The sequence below is a fragment of the Lycorma delicatula genome, chromosome 10 (genome assembly GCF_047948215.1).
Source record: "Lycorma delicatula isolate Av1 chromosome 10, ASM4794821v1, whole genome shotgun sequence".
Lineage (NCBI taxonomy): Eukaryota > Metazoa > Arthropoda > Insecta > Hemiptera > Fulgoridae > Lycorma > Lycorma delicatula.
In genome coordinates, this window is record NC_134464.1 from 43,655,065 (window position 1) to 43,675,055 (window position 19,991).

General features: G+C 28.3%; 1 protein-coding gene across 6 annotated transcripts in view; it reads right to left on the reverse strand.

Annotated features, from left to right (window-relative positions):
• Window positions 1-14,080, reverse strand: part of LOC142331504 (uncharacterized) — a 517,182-nt gene extending 503,102 nt beyond the window's left edge. For all 6 annotated transcript variants that reach the window (XR_012758012.1, XM_075377455.1, XM_075377451.1 and 3 more), the window contains exons 1-3: window positions 13,809-14,080; window positions 6,370-6,599; window positions 250-369 (exon numbers count right to left, since the gene is read on the reverse strand). Coding sequence is in view for 5 of the 6 variants with exons in the window: in XM_075377455.1 (XP_075233570.1) it covers window positions 250-369; window positions 6,370-6,599; window positions 13,809-13,818 (360 nt within the window). In the remaining variant the exon portion in view is untranslated. The remainder of the gene's footprint in view (window positions 1-249; window positions 370-6,369; window positions 6,600-13,808) is intronic.
• Between the last annotated feature and the right edge of the window lie 5,911 nt (window positions 14,081-19,991).

The window sequence follows — 19,991 nt, forward strand, 5'->3', positions numbered from 1 at the left end:
TGATTGAAAATCGCGTCGCTAATACTGAAAGGTTGAAAAATGCTGTACCAAACAGATCAGAAGTTAGCCTCAAGTTTCCTTGAGGATCAATGTTGCCCATTACCAGAACTACATGACAAATGGAGTAACTACCCAGTCATATACCCAGTGGAAAGTGGAGATACTCGCTTTGATCTTTGAGTAGAAAGATTGCCTTGAATATATATTTAAAATGTCAATTGTCAAAATTTTAACAAATTAAATAATTACCTTGCTGCCATACTGTTGATGCCATTGAGCATATTGTTGTTGCCACTGTTCCCACTGTTGCCAATTTTGCTGTTGAGCACTCATTGCTGCCCACTGTGCATTATAACCCGGAACTCCAGTCTAACAAATAGAATTTAAACATTAAAATCAAGACAACAAATTTTTTTTCAACTTCATTATTAAGAATATAATTAATCTAAAATGGAAATAAACATTTATACAAGCCAATGTTGGTCATAAAAGAAATTGTGACATCCGTGGTCTTAGTAAAAACACTACACCATATCAATTATTCAGATATGTCACAAAATATTTTTTAACCAGATTTCTAATTTTATAAAATTTTTTTTTAACCTTATTTACACATGACAAACTACTTTCTTTCCTACTTTCTTTATTATAAAAGTTTCTTTCTCTCTTATTTTTAATCAACAAAGCATAACTAATATAAAATAAAAACAGTAAAGAATTTTGATATAATAATAAAATAAAACCAGTACTACAACCATATTAAATTCCTTACTTATGCAAGCAACTGAATGAAATAAATTATAAAAGTAAAAATTATTATTCAGAATATAACTAAATCAGTAAAGAATAATAAAATATATAAGTAGGATAGAAATGGCGATTCTGGCGCACTTGGCGCCAGGCAGTCTTCTGGCGCGCACGCTAGCGTGCGTGCTTCTGAAAAAAGCCTGAAAAGCCTACACGCTAACGTGCGCGCTTCTGAAAAAAGCCTGAAAAGCCTACACGCTAGCGTGCACGCTTCTGAAAAAAGCCTGAAAAGCCTACACGCTAGCGTGCGCGCCAGCAGACTGCCTGGCGCCAAGTGCGCCAGAACCACCATTTCTATCCTACTCATATAGTCAAACCTCATTTAATGAAGAGAATATTTTCAACGAAATTACATCACTGAATAAAACTTTGTTATCACAGGTAAAAATATTATGGTAGGGATAGGGACAAATTCCTTAATAAATAAAATATATACATACGTACATATTTATATCTATGTAATTTTTAATGTATGTAATCTTTATTTAGATTTTTAATAAGTTAATAACAACATTAAAAGTATTTTAATTTTAATTGATAACAAAATTAAATTTTTTTTAGTATGTATAAAAAAGGTTTGTAACACAAATTTTATAATTATCACAAACATGTTTTGGAAGAATTGTTATTTGTAGTAAAACAATCAGCTATTACAATTGTACAGTGATAACTTTTGAAAATATTAATCTAAAGTTGATTGTTATGCTCCTTTTCTATTTCATTTAATAATCGCTTATCTGGACTTACTGTGTTTAATAGATCTTTTTACAATTACACTTCTTCCTAAATTTAAGCAATTTTCACAACAAAAAAAAATGGTACTTACGTATTAACGCCACCGCAGCTACAGCTTTATTTAAAAACAAAGTAGTCAATCGGATTTCGGTGTAAAATGAACAATCTCTTTATTTATTATAATAAATGATTATTTATATTTATTTGTCTTATAAATATAATTTAACCAAACTTAACCTACGCTAGTTTCGCTCGCTAACCTTGACTAATTAACACTGTAAATATTTGGGTATTTATTTAATAAATTCAGTAATTATTGCAATTATTTATTATTTAAATAATCAAAACACTCCTGTAAATTAGTCAAGGTTAGCAAGCGAAGCGAGCGTAGGTTAAGTTTGGTTAAATTATATTTATAAAATAAATAAATAAATATAAATAACCATTTATTAAAATTAATAAAGAGACTGTTTTGAATCTATGTTAAACTCTATATTGGCCCATTTTCCAGCGAAATCCGATTGACTGCTTTGTTTTTAAATAAACCTGTAGCTGCAGTGGCGTTAATAAGAAAGTACCAAAAAATTTTAATATTATCTATATCATTCAAAATCTTTTGTTGTTATTTTTTCTGTGGAAACTTCTGTCTAGTGGACAAATTTTGTCACTTTTTTTGATAAACGTTATTTGCAAAATTTTCTAACTCAATACTTGAGTGACACTAATAGTTAATTTGTGTTTATAAATACATAGAAAGTTTTAATATGTATGTTCATAAGTGATATGTTTCAAGTGATAAATCATGTATTTGTATCTGTTTACTGGTCTACAATGTTTTATCTTCATTTATACTTTAGAAACATTTTATAAAATATGATTTTAAAGAATAACCAAAAATGGATAATAAATTATGGACTTTGTTACATCAAGGCTTTATTATTAAGGGTAACATTAAATGAGGTATGACTGTACACTAAAAATTACAAAATTTAATTTCAGTTTTATTTTTTTTATTTTCCTTTCTACTTTAAGTTTTGAAATTTGGAAGTTGGTGCATTTAAATTCCAAAACTGAAATATTCACATTTTCTTTTAAAACACGTTCTATTTTCAGTAAACACTAGACTAGTAAAGGGCTTAACCCTGAATTAGCAACAATAAATTTTTCAACAAATATATGATGTAATTTTAAAATACATTAGTATAGACAAATGTTTAAAATATTTTTATTACTATAATTCTGAATAATACTGGCAGATGTACCATATTCTTCAATATTTTTACTCTCAACACAAAATTATCAACATATGCGTATTGCTTACATATTAACGTCACTGTAACAGATACAAACCTTTTTATAAGTAATGATTTATCTGTGTGTTTGGTACATACTATCCTTATTTTCCATAAAAATATATGACTTTAAAAGAATTTATCAATATAATTATGTTACATGAATTTAATAATAATAATAATAATAATGAAAATAACAATTCAAATTTTCCATACCGAAGTGACAGTTATGAATTTGTCATACAAGTTAGTCAACTTACAAGAGGCCCCATCACTTAGTCTACAAATACGTTTTTGTTTTTTTCTGCAAACACATATATAATAATTTACAGGTGTTAAAAATGATGTCCATCCACTTCTATACACTTGTCAACATGTTTGACCATGTTCCTAGCTAATCTTATTAGCAGTACCATGTCTATTTCCTGGATGGCATTGGGATTTTCAATTCCTGTTGGGTGTGCGAATTGTTCCTATAAACAATTTTTTTTTTTTAAGTAAGCCAACAGAAAGAATTCTAATTCTGGACTAGTCAAATCAGGGAACCTTGATGCTCACAAATCCTTCAGAAAAAAATGATTTCTTTCAGGCATGTTTCTGACATAATTAAATATATTACAATTTTATATGTATTTAGAAAGACAAATTAACTATTAATGTATAAGATTTAGAAAATCTTGCGAATAACAAAGTGATGATTTGTCTGGTAGATGAAGTTCCTACCTTAAAAATATTAACAACAAAAGATTTGAAAAGATGTAAAACACTGTACCCGTTTCACAAAATTTTTTAACTAACTTCTGAATAACACTTTTCACTGCTTCATTTTCAAATTTCATCCTGAACGTTTGCCAAGACATAACATGAAATAACATCTCCAAACAAGTTTCCATAGTAAATACACTCTTCAACAGTTAAACATATTTTAACAAACAATAGCACACGATTACGCAACCTTGTTCAAAAGCCGATGTTCTACACAGACTGGCAATACTCAAATGTGGAAGCAATAAACAGTCCTCCCCATTCCAGCTCCAGTCATACCAAAATCTTCCACATTATTTTACCCATCACACACCAATACATGCATTTTAACTAAAACATGCATTTGGTATAAACTACTGAGTGATGAGGGGTCTTTTAAGTTGAACTTCTGAATATACTTCAAATTATTTACTAGATAACAGTGCACATTTATATACTGTCAATAGTAGCAAATGTTAAAAAAAAAACTGGAAAATAAACTAAGCATGGATTTTTTACACTTTTGTTGGTCCTACTAACATATTACTACAAAACTCTCTTCCAAATTTCCAAATTATATTACAATTTATTTTTACATATCTGTATATTTTTACTTTTTATATATTTTAACCTTTCACCAATTCTTAAAAGGTTATTAGAATGTGGTATTCTGAAATGTTCTGTGACAATAAGAGATTTACCTAATTATTATTAATGTTACTAACACTGAAACAAACTGCACCTAGCAGCAAAATGAAGCTATTTATAAAAATTATAGAGTATTATCACAGTAAGAATGCAATAGAATGGTTTACTTTACATAAGAGACAGTATTAATTTTTTAAACCATGATTTGATATACTTTATACTTTAATGATCTGATGAGAGATCTCTACAAAAGGGAAAAGTATTAAAGGATTTAAGTAATAATAAATAAGTTTTTTAGCTTTTATTAAATAATAATAATTCAAGAGAATGTCAAAATTATAAAATTTTACTAACCTATACTTTTCTGCCACCATAATCTCCCTTCATTAACAAAAATTTAAATCCTCTAATAATCAATCAATTTGTTTTTTTTTTTAAAGACATATTCTAACTCTAAGGGATAAAGAGACAATGCCAAAAGTTTTTTTTGGAATTTGTCAAAAACTGAAAACTTTTACATTTGTGTTTGCAGGTAACTGAACCTACAAAAACCACTTCACCTAAAACTACTGATTTATTGAATGATAAAAATCTTACAGGGCACAAGAAAATTTGTATGGAAATGCATGGAGTCTGAAAATACCAAAATAAACAATCATAGAAATTTGTTGAATCTTTCCTGTTAATTCACCACCACACATGTTAGCATAACATGTGTCTCATGTTACTTCATGTGTCTCCTGCGGATGGCTGATTAGTTGGGGGCCAGTAGTTTGCTTATTTTACAATGTATTTCATCAAAGGGATCAGCATTCTTGTTCTTCACTCGCTTCCTCCACAGAAATTCACATAAATAACTGTCCCACATTCTCCAATGAGTGCCTCAAGTTCTACTTATTTTTAGATTTGCCCTTAGCCAATAAACTCTCTATTGTCTGGTTGTTTGATCAAATTGTTAACTGTTAAGCGAGTGTAACTGGAATCTCACTTCAGTTCATACAACTTCCATTTGTCACTTATAGTGGTAGCATGCAGATCTATTCATTCGCGAATCATGCTGTTAATCAATGTTGTGACACTGCAATTGGGAAAACTAACTAGCAAACAATCTTTTGATTTGACACACATTCCACCAAAAACCAAATGTTGTGGCAGAACATGTCCGTAGTTATATTATTGGTTGCTGAATAAAGATTCATGTAAATTCTGCCAATTACTGTCCGATTATGGAGGATTGGATTTGTGAATTTCTAGCGCATGTAATTATTCTAATCAAAAATTCTATTTTTATTAATTTTTACTTGCTTGTATACTCATGCACCCAAACATAAATAAGCGTTACAGTTGAGTACAACAATCTACAGACAGTTAAATACATGTCCGTTGGTAATGATTTTGCCCTATGGTATGCACAATGATATTATACCTAAACCTATCAAGACAAGTTCCAGAGTCATTTCATTACCCTAACAGCATTTACATAAATGGAAGGAATTTTTTTTTTTTTTTTTAAATGCATATCACTCTTTATCTGCAACAAGAGAGTGTAACTGCAAGAAATTCATACTGAACAATATGCAGTCCTGAAGGACAACTGCAACTGATCAGAGGGCTACTATTCAGCAAATACAGTTATTGCATAGATAACTATTCAGGGTGGTAACCATATGATAACAAAGGGGAGGGAAAGGTTTAAGACAAGAGCAATATACGACAAAGGGATCACAGATGAAGTGGCAATGAATTAACAGGAAAGATCCAAAATTTGTCTCAGCCAATTTTAGAAAAAAAAAGGCTTTTAATATTTTAAGAAGAATCTTTTCATATCCTTTCATATACAGCTCACATATTTATAATAAGCACAATTTTTAGTATATTTTAAAAAAAATGTTCTTTCACCATTTTAATCTACTTATACATAGAACTTAACTCTTTGGTTATTAGACTAATTACTAATTTTACTAGACTTATACACTACTTCACCATGAAAAAGTTATACCAGCATCTTTGCACCCAGTTAGAAACACGATAAAAATCCTGATTGTTTTCTCTGAATCCAGCAAAAACTCATCAAAGAAAAAACTTATATAATTAAACTTTTATATATAAATAATATCATACATAAACCATAATTTTAACTTACAGTTGGCATTCCTGGAGATCCATAATAAGGATAACCCATAGGGTATCCACCTACAGGAGCACCTGGTGCTGGTGGTACAGCTCCTGCTGGAGGAACTGGAGCAGCAGCAATTCCTCCAGCTGCAGCTGCTGCTCCAGGATAAGCACCTGGAGGTTGAAATGCTGGAGTTGCTGTTGATGCTGAAGTACCTCTCTGGGTACCCCATTGTCCCCATGCATCCATTCCAGCAGCTAGGAACAAAAATAAATAAATAAAAATTACTGAATATAAAAAAATGAGAAACAATGCTTATCATCTAACAATACCCTTTAAGCAGACATTAACAATAGTGAAAAATCTTAACAGCACTTAGGTGACATGCTAACAAAAAAACATTATTACATGGACTTCTTTTCAGTAAGGGGCAATATATTTCAGTGTTTAATGCAAACAAATTTCTAGGAACAGCATTATAAACAACAATAACCTAAAAAATTGTTTGAAACTGACACTAAAAAATATTTATTGTTCCCATGTGATTTTTATTGTATCAGCATAACTTAGGCAACTTTCATGTCATGTTAAATAAAATTAACTGACTCTAAGATCAATAAAGCATTAGTATATTTTAATGCATTAGTAGCATTAGACTATTAAAGCATTAGTTTTAATTATAATGTGATATTCTAATGCACAATGTGTCTAGTAGATCTAGCCAACATTCCTTAGCAGGCTTATAAAATTTGACAAGGTTTACTGTTTACAGGATTTTAAGTTTCTGTTTACAGGTTTTTTTATCTCATTTATATTCAAATAATACACTTTGCTGGTAAAACAAGTACTTAAATGTTACAGAACAAACCTCACTCATAACCACAAGTCTTGAAATCTGCAGTATGCAGAATTAAAAATGCAAATTGTATGCAACCGTCACACAGTTGTTATAACCACTTATTTCAGCGAGTTAATGTTTTCACAAATACACAATAACTAGTTTTTTTTTTAATTTACTTCATCATACTATTGACTTTCCTAATGGAACACAAACATCACTGTAATAGCAGTATATGGTAATTTTTAAAATCATGAGCATAATTTAAGTTACACAAATAATTATACTATTCTGTAATGAAGTATAACTATCTTGAATAACAAAATCAAAATTAGTAATATACAGCAAGAGAAAGTACGTCTTCTTATTCAACAAATATTTTTAATAGAATTAATAAAAAAATTTTAATGACTAACAATAAAAACAACTTCAAAAATTTACAGTGCAATCAAAAACACAAAAATATTAACAAATAAATTACACAATATATTTGCTATTATAATCTGGCTAATGAAAGCAGAAATCACAATTTGGGTTATAATTTCTTAAAAAAAACAAACTTTGAAAAATCATTGTAAATACATTTTTTCCTCTTTTAATGGTAAACACAATTTATAATTTCTATAACTTTTAAAAAACATGCTACAAAGTATTTAATTAAAGTACAAGTTCTGTTCAGAAAATAACCAAATACTTTTAATTAAGCGCCAACGGAGATATTTTGCGACATGCGACTGGCAGCTTTGTATTTCACATAACCTCCTCTGTAATGACATATTATTGGATTGTTGATATCTTGTTTAGTTTTCATGTAATTATTATTTAAGTGCAATGTGTTTAAGAGTTAACAGCAATTTTTGTAATTTGCAATTTTCAGAAGCAACAATACAACATAAAATTTTGCATGAAACTGGGGAAAACTTTCACAGAAACATATCAATTTTTGAAACAAGCTTACATAGATGAAGCTCTGGGTGGTATGCAATGCTGCAAATGGTTTTCAAGATTTGAAAGTGTTCAATTGAAAATGACCCTCGGCCAGGAAGGCCTTTGACTTCCAACTGATAACACCCGCATTCACAAAATCAATTTGGTGCATGCAAATCGCCAATTTCAGAGAACTTGCAGAAGAGGTTAGCATCTCGATTAGACCATACTATGATATTTTGACTAAAAAATTGAACATGCATCGTGTTGCAGCAAAGTTTGTTACTTGTTTGATGACCGAACAGCAGAAAGAACATCGAGTGGATGTTTTTGTTAGCAACTTCTTTAACAACCCAATGATGATGAAACATTCGTGCAAATTATCATAACTGGAGATGAGAGCAGATTATTTTAATTTTAATGGAATTATGAGTTTTGAAATCTTGTCTCAATGTGAAACGGTGTACTAATTACTACAATGTAAACTGAGTGCACTATCAAGGTGCTTTACAAAGATTACATGAAAAAATTCACAAAAAGAGACCAGAGTTGTGGTGAGACAACTCATGGTTCCCTCACAAAGCAAAGCTAGCAAAGCTGACAAAGCTGAGTGTGCAGGCAGGCAATTTATCAGTTTTGGGCCAAACATCAGATAACTGTCCTCCTCAGCCTCATTACTCACCAGACCTGGCTCCTTGTGATTTTTCTTATTTCCAAAATTAAAATCAGTGATGAAAGGCTAGACTATTGACATTAAAGCAAATCTGTCACGGCCTTAAAGGCCATTTCAAATGAAGCTATCCAGGACTGTTTCACGAAGTGGAAATACCACTGGGAAAAGTGTGTAAATAGGGAAGGGGAGTACTTTGAAGGGGACAAGGATCAATAATACGTAAAATTAATAATAAAGATTAAAAATATAAAGTTCGAACACATCTGATATAAACACATCACATATAAACTAAACACATTTCATATAAACTAAATATACAGCTTTATCATTAACCTCATTACATTTCAAATCATTGTAATAATTATTTACACCGGTCATTCTATAAAAAAAAATGTTATCCTATCCTAAGAAATTGTAACAAATAATTTTGTACATTATTCAACAGGTTTATAACAGAAACTCAAAAATGTAATTCTCTATAAAACTTATACTTAAAAAGATTGAATATATTTTTAAAATGTTAACTAACTCAGGCAAGTGATAAATGAAGGTGCAATTAAAATACATCCAGCAACTGCCCATCCTAATTCTTTGAACATGTCTACATCCCTTAGAAATCATCAGCTATCATTTGGAACAATGTTTTAAGAGAAACAATTACTTAACATTTCATTCAACACTTTCTTTGACATAAACAATATATAGATACAAATTAAGGAATTTCATCAATAGTAATAATATGCTAGGTAATATCACGAACTACAGATAAAAGAGCAGTGAATTTTTTATATTAACAACAGTAGTTATTAAGCGACACTAAATGATACTGTATGGCTATTTACTGAATAATGAATGAAGAAATTAATATAAGATTGTTTTAAATAGAGATATAAATTAATTAAATATAAAACATTTATAATTGTTTTTTAACTCACATTAATCATTATATTAAAATTAATATAATTATATTATGATTATACATATATATTACATATAATAATACAATATATATATATATATATATATATATATATATATATATATATATAATATATTATAAAGATTTAATTAATTGTTCATTACTATAGTATTGGCTGGCCAAACACATGATTATATTTTATTTAATTTTATAATATTTGATGGTCATATTTTTATATGTAATTTTTAATTTTAATAGTTTTATAATTCCTTTAAAAAAATTTAATTTTATATTTTTTACATGTTTTAATTTATTATATTTTAATTTTTAATTGAGTCTAATATGTGTAATTTAACACTAAATATTTTAGAAAAAAGAAAAAGTCTACAACTGATGATGTAGGTTCCTGCAAAAGTGCTTTTGTAGATTGTATGAAAAAATAAGGTGTGTCGTTTTATTTTATTCAATTCTGTACTTGGGTGGATCAAGTTGAATCAATTTTATATATACAATAATTATTAGTACAGAGGTGATGTGGGTCTTGAAAAGATCGACTTTAGAAAAATAATAATACATTAATACAATTAATTTTGTTTCAACTTCAATGAATTAACAAAGGAAGCAAAACTTCAACAAGTTTTTATGTCAAACTGATGTTAATAAAATGACCTATCTACTTCATCACATTTATATAAAACATACATTTGTATATAGATATCTGATAAAACAGTGACAGAAATTTTAATCAAAACAGCTTTAAAATATCAGATTCACCATTCCTTCTACTTTCACAAAAGAATATCATATTAACAATTTATTTAAAAAAAAAAAAAGGCCACCAGAGAGATTAAAGCACAAATCAAACAAAGCCATATGATATGAGCAAAATCTGTCATATGCAACAAATAAAAAGTGGTGGCAACTAACAGTTGGTCATGCCATATTGCAAGGTTAATATTGTTGACAAATTTTAAATTTTATCAAATGCTGGGATGAAACAAAATGCTTTAAATAATTCTTCTGCAGAGGAAATCATTTTGATCATCAAATGCACCCAAAACTGTAACATTATGAACAAAAAAAAATTACAAAAATATATTTGATTACATATAAAAAATGATTTTTTAAAAAAGCTTTTATTCAACTAATATTAATATTAACAAATAAAAAAGGAAACAAATTAGAAAACCCTCTAAAAAGTAAAAAAATTAAGAATTAAATCAAATTGAAAATTTTAAACAAAAAAAGATAATATATTAACAAATATAAAAATGCACTGAAAAGTAAAAAAATAAATTATATAAATATCTAATAAATAACCAATAAATAAATGTAATAATTATTAAATTTTAAAATTAAAAGTAATAAAAATGTTTAGTTAAATAAAAGCGTGGCGCATTTTTTATAATTTATTTAAAACAACACAATATTTATTTTTACAATTAATCTTCATTTTCAATAACGACGCGAGGAGGCGGAAAGGTCTGCTGGAACCTCTCCAGTTGAGACTGACTAGCTACAAGTAACAATCTGGGAAAACGCACCCACTCGCTTTCTTTGTACGTGTTCTCACATATCTAAAGTTCATCTTCGAATTCTGCTTGTAATCTAAGCAAAGTTGAACGCACTCTTTCCGCTAAAAGTTTCATTTTAATTAATTATGAATTTTTATTTAATGAATTCATAATTATGATTACAATTATAATAATGATAATAAATAATAATTTTTCAGATTACCATCAAAATGTAATAACTTTGTGTAAGATTTCTAAATTTAATTTTTATTTTTAATCTTATTAACCTTAAAGGTCATCTCGGTGCAAATTTGAACCATCAAAGAATTAAAACTTGAGTTATTTTATTACAGATAAATAAAGTATATATATATATATATACTAAACAACCTCATAAAACAAAAAATATATTTTAAAATACAGCAAATGTCTATAAATACTTATTCGAAAACATTGTTATAAAAACTGCACCACGCTTTTATTTAACTAAATATTTTCATTACTTTTAATTTTAAAATTTAATAATTATTAACATTTATTTATTTATTAGATATTTATATAATTTATTTTTTACTTTTCAGTGCATTTTTATATTTGTTATATATTATATTTTTTGTTTACAATTATCAACTTAATTTAATTCTTATTTTTTTACTTTTTAGAGAGTTTTTCTAATTTGTTTTCTTTTTTTATTAATGTTAATATTAATATTATTTAAATAAAAGCTTTTTAAAAAATCATTTTTTATATGTAATCAAATATAATTTTGTAATTTTTTAAGACTAAAAAAAAAATAAAAATATTTATTTTTACACATCGAAGTTACATACGTGTACCAAATTTCAAGAATTTTCATACGATGGTTCATGAGAAATGAAAATGTTCAACTAAATGCATGAATTTGGCGTAGGGGTAGCGCATGGGGGTGGGTCATATCAAATCCTGACACCGTAGTGCTGTATTGTCATCGAATTTACATATGTGTACCAAATTTCATTGATTTTCATACAATAGATCAAAAGATGTAGCAGTTGCAAGATTTGATTATTCCTAAAACGAGTATATCATTAATTGGAATGCTAACTGCACAGTTAGCAATGTTACAACTACCTGAAAAACATAACAGAATGGTTTAATCATATTTAAAGTTAGGATTAGATAGTTAAAATCCACCCAAAGAATGAATTTTTTAAATTACTAAGGTAGAATTTTCTAATTTTGTAGTTAAGTAGGTACATTCACACATAGTTACAGAACAACCGTATAAGGGATAACGAATGCTTTAAATTTTTCTTCATAATATTTTATTACTAATGAGGAAGATCATGAATCTTCCTCATCATCCATGAATGTGAAGGGATCCTACACAAGCTGCAATTCACATCCTGTATCAAGTAAACATAAATTTCATACACATTATCAAATCAAAAAGCGATATTTTAATCATCTTTTATGGTTGATAAGGTACAACTAACTGTAGTATTATCAGCTTTAATGGTATTACGGTAACTAGCATTTTTCATTATTAAATACATTAATATTATCGTTGTAACACTTAACTGTTTTAGTGTGTGGTCAACTATCTGTAACAGCAGCAGCAGAAAGGGTAAAATAAAGTTGTTAAAATTATAGTAACATTTAACAAGAAACTGCTAACTAATGAAGGCATAAAAAGTATATCAATATCTGCTTAAGTATTTTATCACATGATGACAGGTTCTGCAAAGTTTACAACCATAAATAATGACCAAATCACTAACAAACTGATGTACAGATAAAGTACTTCAGGCATCCACAGCTCGAGCATGTTTCAGCTCTACCCTAACTAAAATTAATGCTGTTTTTGTAAAATCACTCAAATGATTTTTATTAAATACTCACAAGCTCCATATTTACACCATGGCTTTATTTAAGCCATAAATATTTAACACCCACCAGAAAAAAAATCTGCCAGAAAAGATTTAATAAATGTAACATGCTTGTAAACAAGGTAAAGGATGGAGGCTGGAGAAGAGTAAGAGTAAAACTAACTGTATCCAGAGAACACCACAAACAAAAAAAAATTTGTCAACTTTACTTATTGGTTAAGTGATGTTGACTAGATAAAAGCATACTTTGTACAAATTCACGATTGTTAGATATATCATGACCCAGCCAAACAAAAAAAAAAAAATAATGAAAAATAAATACCTCTTTAGTTGACCATAGAAATGTTAATTTCAATTTGATTAATAAAACTATTTACATTATGTAAATCCCAAACAGAAAACATTACATTAAAATCTATAAACTTCTCCAGAGAATTTCGTACACATTTATCAAATTTTAAATACACTTAAATTATGAAAAATTGATTCTGTGTGGCAAATAATACGAAGTATCACAACTGTTTTTCATATATTAATTAAAACATTCTAATAAATAAAAATGTTCATAACCGTTGCATTAATGCATTAGAATCGACAAGAAATGTGGAACGTGTTCAGCAAATACATTACACGTGATACAAAACATCCATCAATATAAACTTTACTAATAAAATATAATAGCATCAACAATAAATACTTTACCAAACGTTATAAGAACATAATATACCTGATTGCATCCAGCCGATTGCGAAGGCAGAGCCCAATCCAAACAACCGATACTGGAAGTAGCCAACTATTCGCCTAGATAAACAATTAACTAATTACAAATTACACGTACACAACGATCGGTAAATAAATAGTCTCAGATAAGAAATAAAACGCATTATTTTGTATACACTGAATTATAGAAAGGTAAGCCATATCAGAAAACGAATGATATTTACACATACATAAACCGACAAACCCTAACTTCACCGTCCGCCATTTAACCCGAATACACTCGCTACATAGCCTACTTGATAACTTACCATCCGTTATTTATTTCCTTAAAAAAAAATGTTTCCTTTTTTGTAAATTTATGAAAATAACTGTTATAATTCAACAGTAATAAAGAAGAATATACACTTAACTGTTGACTTATTAATAAAACAGAATAAGCTGGAAAATGCTAAAACAAGAAATCTCTCTCAACTTCAAAGTATACTGAGCATCCCACGTTACCATTAAATTGATTTTAATAGTAAGCTTATAAGGTTTATGCTCGAATGCTTTGTTATTTAATGAACTTTTTTTTCTGAGTTACAAGAATTGACTACGTTCTTCAATACTAAATCATTTCTAAGTAAATACGGTAATACCCTACACGATATGACCAATACATGTCATCCGTTAATGGTGGTAACATTGTAAAGGACCAGCAAACAAACATAGGTTAGCGTAATTCCACCTAAATAATTTCCATTTGAAGTTTTCAAACTTATTTGACGATCTAGATGGAAATTGTACAATGAAAATCGAAGGTATTCAATCTGAACTGTTTGCAAACCTAAGTCAAACAGTGTTGGGTTTAGTTTCACTTAATGCTATTTGTGAAAAATCATTACAGTAATAACTTAGACAAACGTAAATTTACGTTTTGTGGTAATATTTACATTAAAAATGTAATCCAGCTATCGTTGACAGAATTTTGATGGACGCCTGATAAATACTGAACATTTTTTTTTTTACTGAACATTTAGTATATTCAATTTCCTCAAGACATTGAACGCGTAGAAATAATAATTATGCATAAATAATACTCCTTAGTTTTTATCTAAGATATTTTTTAATATCCAATTGCTGAGTAATAAAAATCAGAAGAGAAAACCAACACTTTTTTTGGAAGGTTATGATAACTAACTTCTTTCAGTAATTACTTCGTTGAATATGCATCATTTCATTATGGTAAAAAATGCAGAGGATTATTAAAGTTAAGTTTTTTGGAAAGTTTTCAAAAATGTCTGTTTTCAGCTGTATTTTGTGATTAAACATTTTTATTGTGGATTCCAATTAGATGTATATTGATGAATGAAACTTATTAAGCAGACTCAGGGTAGTTAGACTGTAAGAAGAAAAACTCCAGTCCAGAACTAGCATAGTAACAGTCGATATAAGTTAAGACTGTTAATCAGACGAAGTTCAATATTTATTATAATAGAAAAAATGAGTGTACCAAGCTAACTTTTTATAGATTTGATTGAAACTACTTTGAATCTATTTGAATAAACATTCTTAAAAATAAAATAAAAAGCATAGTTTCATTTCTACAGGTAAAATTTTAAATGCCACCAACTACTACTATTAAAAAAATAAATGCCTACAGCATGTAGTTAAACAGCATGAAAATTTGATAATTTACAGGGACCAGTTTATTAAACATGTTTTAGGTTTACCTTTTTTCAAATCTTTCATTTATTAGGCTATTACTTCTTGATAACCCAAATTTTACAGAACTATCAAGTTTTTTCTGGACAGAACTATATCCAAAAAATTGACTGGTTATGTTTGCAAACATTCTGGTTTACTTGAAAATCTGTCACTCTTTTCTGCTGGTGTATAAGTTGGATCTTATAGATATCAAATCATAGATTTTTCTTTGAAATAATAGTCAACTCTTCACATATGGCAAGTCAGATGAAAGGAGGTGTTCTTCACATGCATGCATGCACATACACACATACATTCATGTATATATATATATATATATATATATATATATATATACATAGAAAGAGAAAGAGAGCTACAATTTCAAGTTAAATCAACTTCTTATAAATTAATTGTTCCCAAAATCTCTGTACAATCATCAAAAGTTTCTTTTTTTATTATTTTATATTTGTAAAAATATGATTTAATTAAATTAATATTTCAGAACAGTATTGTAATTGTTTGGGTAAATAGACAATTTGGAAAAAATAGTGCTGAAATTTTTTTTCCACTAATTTCACTTTTTTGTATAAATGTTACAATGTTATATATTTAATATAATTTTAAATGTAAACAAATTTTTTATGGGGAACTATTGGAAACTTGTACATATGATCCTAATAGAACTTTGAATATGAAAATGAGATTACAGAAAAATTCAGTTTTGATTTTTCAGTTAGAGGAAATTAATATGCTTAGAGTAACAAATGAATGTTGTTTAATGCTTTGAAATACTGTTTTATAACTTTGGATTTAATCTATAAACTTTATTTTTACTGGTATGTTATTATATTTCATCACATTAAACAGGCAGCAGTAATTAATCTATGAGATAAAAACAAAAAAACTCAACATTTTCTTTCTATATAAATTCTATATATATACACACACAATACAAAATACATCACTGACTTTGAATAATTCATAACTTATGAAGCAGATAACAAAAGAAGTCTCTTGAGAAATATTACACTCCAACTGTGATAAAAACTGAGAATTTCTGACAGTCTCCAACACAGTGGTTGGTGAGTGACAACACTTTCATCTAAACGTTTTGGTTCAAATTCCAGTCATGCTTGGGATTTTGCATAAACCATATATATTTCATATCTGTTTCCTAGTATAAGCATCAGGCTTTATGTAGTGAAATACAAAATACAAAAATACAAAAATATTAATAAAAATAATAATGAAAATGAAGTAACAACATTAAATTTTAGCTGTTGCAGTTTACAAAATTTTTTTTATATTAATCATTACATATTTTGAAAAATGTCCTTCAGAAACCAAACAAGTGTGATAATAAATTGCGATTTAAAGTTTAAAAAGTTATGAATCAGTAAAATGTTGTATTCTTCATAGTAGGTACATCATGTCAACACTATAGTCCAATGATGTTTAATTTAAATTTCCTATGTACACCGAAACAAACACATTAGTTTTTACTAATTACCTTCTCATTTTCCCTTCCAGCATGTTTTTGGACAGATTTGGCAATCAAAAAGCCCTTGCTTTCGGCTATCTTCTGATCACTAGTGAAAAAACAACTAAACCCTTTTCATATTCCTTCCACCGACTAAAGTAGAAAAGGAAACGAACAAGGAACATTCCATATACACTTGGAGTAAAAAAATTAATTTCCACCAGCACACCAGGGTTGGCACCACAGAAGTGACAGTGCTCTTCTTCCCCACAGCCCTGCATGCACCTTGTATGTGCACATGCACACAACAGCCAAGCACCATATCGCTGGAATTGTGAAGCGCTCAGTTCCATACAAAGATTTTTGTATCTTTTTCATAAACTTGGAGATGGCTACTGACATTAAGCTTAAGGATGATATATTGTACAAGTATAAGAAAGAGTTAAAGAAAAAAGGGCTAATTATATTAAATGTTATCAATAATGTCAAATGGAAATAGGGGTGCTGCAGTTCCACAGTGCCCATAGACGAGCCACCACTGCTTTTTATACGCTTTTTTTGTTAGATCTGTAATCTATTAATTTAATCTATAAATATCTATTAATCCTAAATATCAATAAACAATAATGTTTTGAGTGATCTGTAATATAAAAAACCATGCTTTTCTCTTAGCATTACCTATGTTGTCCATATGGGAATAATAAATACATAGACCAGAATTGTTTATTCTAGATATATTTTTAAATAAAAAACCATTCCATATTTTAAAATAATTTACATAGAAGTATGCCAGGAGAGCCAGGTATAACAGGAGAGTTTTTTGGAACTGTTGTGTAGTTCCTTGATCAGTCATATGGTAGATGATGCTGCTGTTAATGTTATCCAACTTGAAGAGCTCAGGAAACCTGTTGAGTATTTGATCTGTACAGTGTTTGTTTATTTAATTTGTTGTTTTTGTAAGTATTAAAATGGTAAAATTAAACATTCTTTTTCATCACCTATCTCTTTTCTTTTGTTCCCCTCTTCCCTATTTTCAGATCTGTGGTTGAAATTCCAAGACTGCTAAGTTCATGCTGAAGAAACTGGTATCTGTAGTGCCAGTGAATAACTGATGTGATTTGTTAGGGTAGGTTTGTAGACCAACCTGGGGGCTCCATGAGAGCAGACAATCTCATTTTCCATTCAGAATCAGTTAATAAACTAATGGTTATAATGCAAATTGGATGAAGACAAGTCTCTTAATCTTTCCAAAAATATAGTTCAGTTTTTGTGAAGTAATTTTCAAAGATTGATTCAGTTATAATGATTGAATATATTACTTGTATTTGCTGTGTAGTTAACTATATTAATCAGAAGTAAAATACTAAGAAAATAAACTTTCTAGCTGATATTTTGCAAAGTAAAAATACAAAGAATTGTATAATTTTAGATAAAAATTCCAATTTTATTGATACAGTTTAAGGATACATTCTAGTAATTCCTAACCCAGAAAATAGAAAATAATCTATATATATTATATATTTGGGCCTACAAGAAATTTCATTAGATATAATACTTATGAACTCTGGTGGTAGGATAATATTCAACCATTTTCCTGCTGCCAAAAACACAATTTATATTCAGCTAGTCAATAGTTATTTCTACTTTGACACAAATTTAATTATGGCTGTTTTCTTTTATATTAAGTAATCTGACAGATTGTTTTAATGAGAAATATGGCACAACTTATACAGTTCTGTACTTTATTTTATGAGATTCAATAACTGAAATGATGTAAAAGATTTTTTAATAATTAGCACATGGAAGTAGGTTTATTAGTTTTGTTTAGTTTTATTCACAAATACAATTCTTGCAAATATTTTTGGTGTAGGAGATGATGTGTTGTCTCTGACTGAAGTGCCATTGCCATAAAATTATGTGTAATATATTACAAATTTTACTATTAGCCTACTTGAAATTGAATGGTTAGCCTACATAATAATTGCATGTTAATGGCTTCAGACCCTATTTCAAAAACATTTCTGCTCATGGATAAATTTATTTTTTTGTTTATACTGTACTCCCCCAGCTTATTGTGCTATATAGGATTTCATACCAGATTCAATCTATATATATTATTAATATTAAAACAAAATCTATAAAAAGTATAGAACTTACTAAGTCACATTAAATAATTACACTGTTTATATTTAAAATGTTTCAAATTCAGACATTATTTTAAATTATGTTTTCTATAACCATAAAAAATTGAAACAACAGTTAATTTATAATGCATTTTTTTTTATTATTTGTCATTTTGTATACTCAAAAGAAACTATATTTTTAAAATAATTGCTGTTTTAACTACTGAACTTTTAAATAAGTCAATAGATTTTATAATTTTTATTGCAGCACCGTATAATTAAAGAACTAAAGTTAAAATACTATAGAAAAAATCTGAAATCCATATTAAGTAAATAAAAATTCTTTTGGTTATTTTATTTTGTTTCCTTCTGCCCCGCTCAAATACAATACTACTTGACCAATTTAATTTAAATTTATATATATTATAGAAGAGTATCTGAAGTTGGGTATGAAAAAATTTAAAGAAAATTGGTTGAGATTTTCTTGAGTTACTCTCAATTTAAGGCCGAAAAAATTTGAGCGGAGCAAATTAGAAGTGTGGTTCGTTATGATGCTGGAAGTTAGAACGCTGACGTCTCTTTATTTGCGGTATCTATTGTTAGAGCAATTATTATTCGGCTTATTCAATATTCAAGTAGCGTTACCTACTTTGAGGGTCATGATGATTTGGTATGTATAGACCAAATGGTATGTATTTGTATTTGGCTGGAAGTCACTGTACCCCTGAAGTTAACGAAAAATATGAATTAGGGTATGTGCTTAGAACATACGGTATTTTCGTTGGGATCGGTTGGTAAGAGTTTTTTACGACCTCTTACATTCTGAGTAAAAGACAGTTGGGTTAAAATGACTGACACGGGTAGTTACAGTGTCGAGGAGCAGCTAGTGACAAGAGTA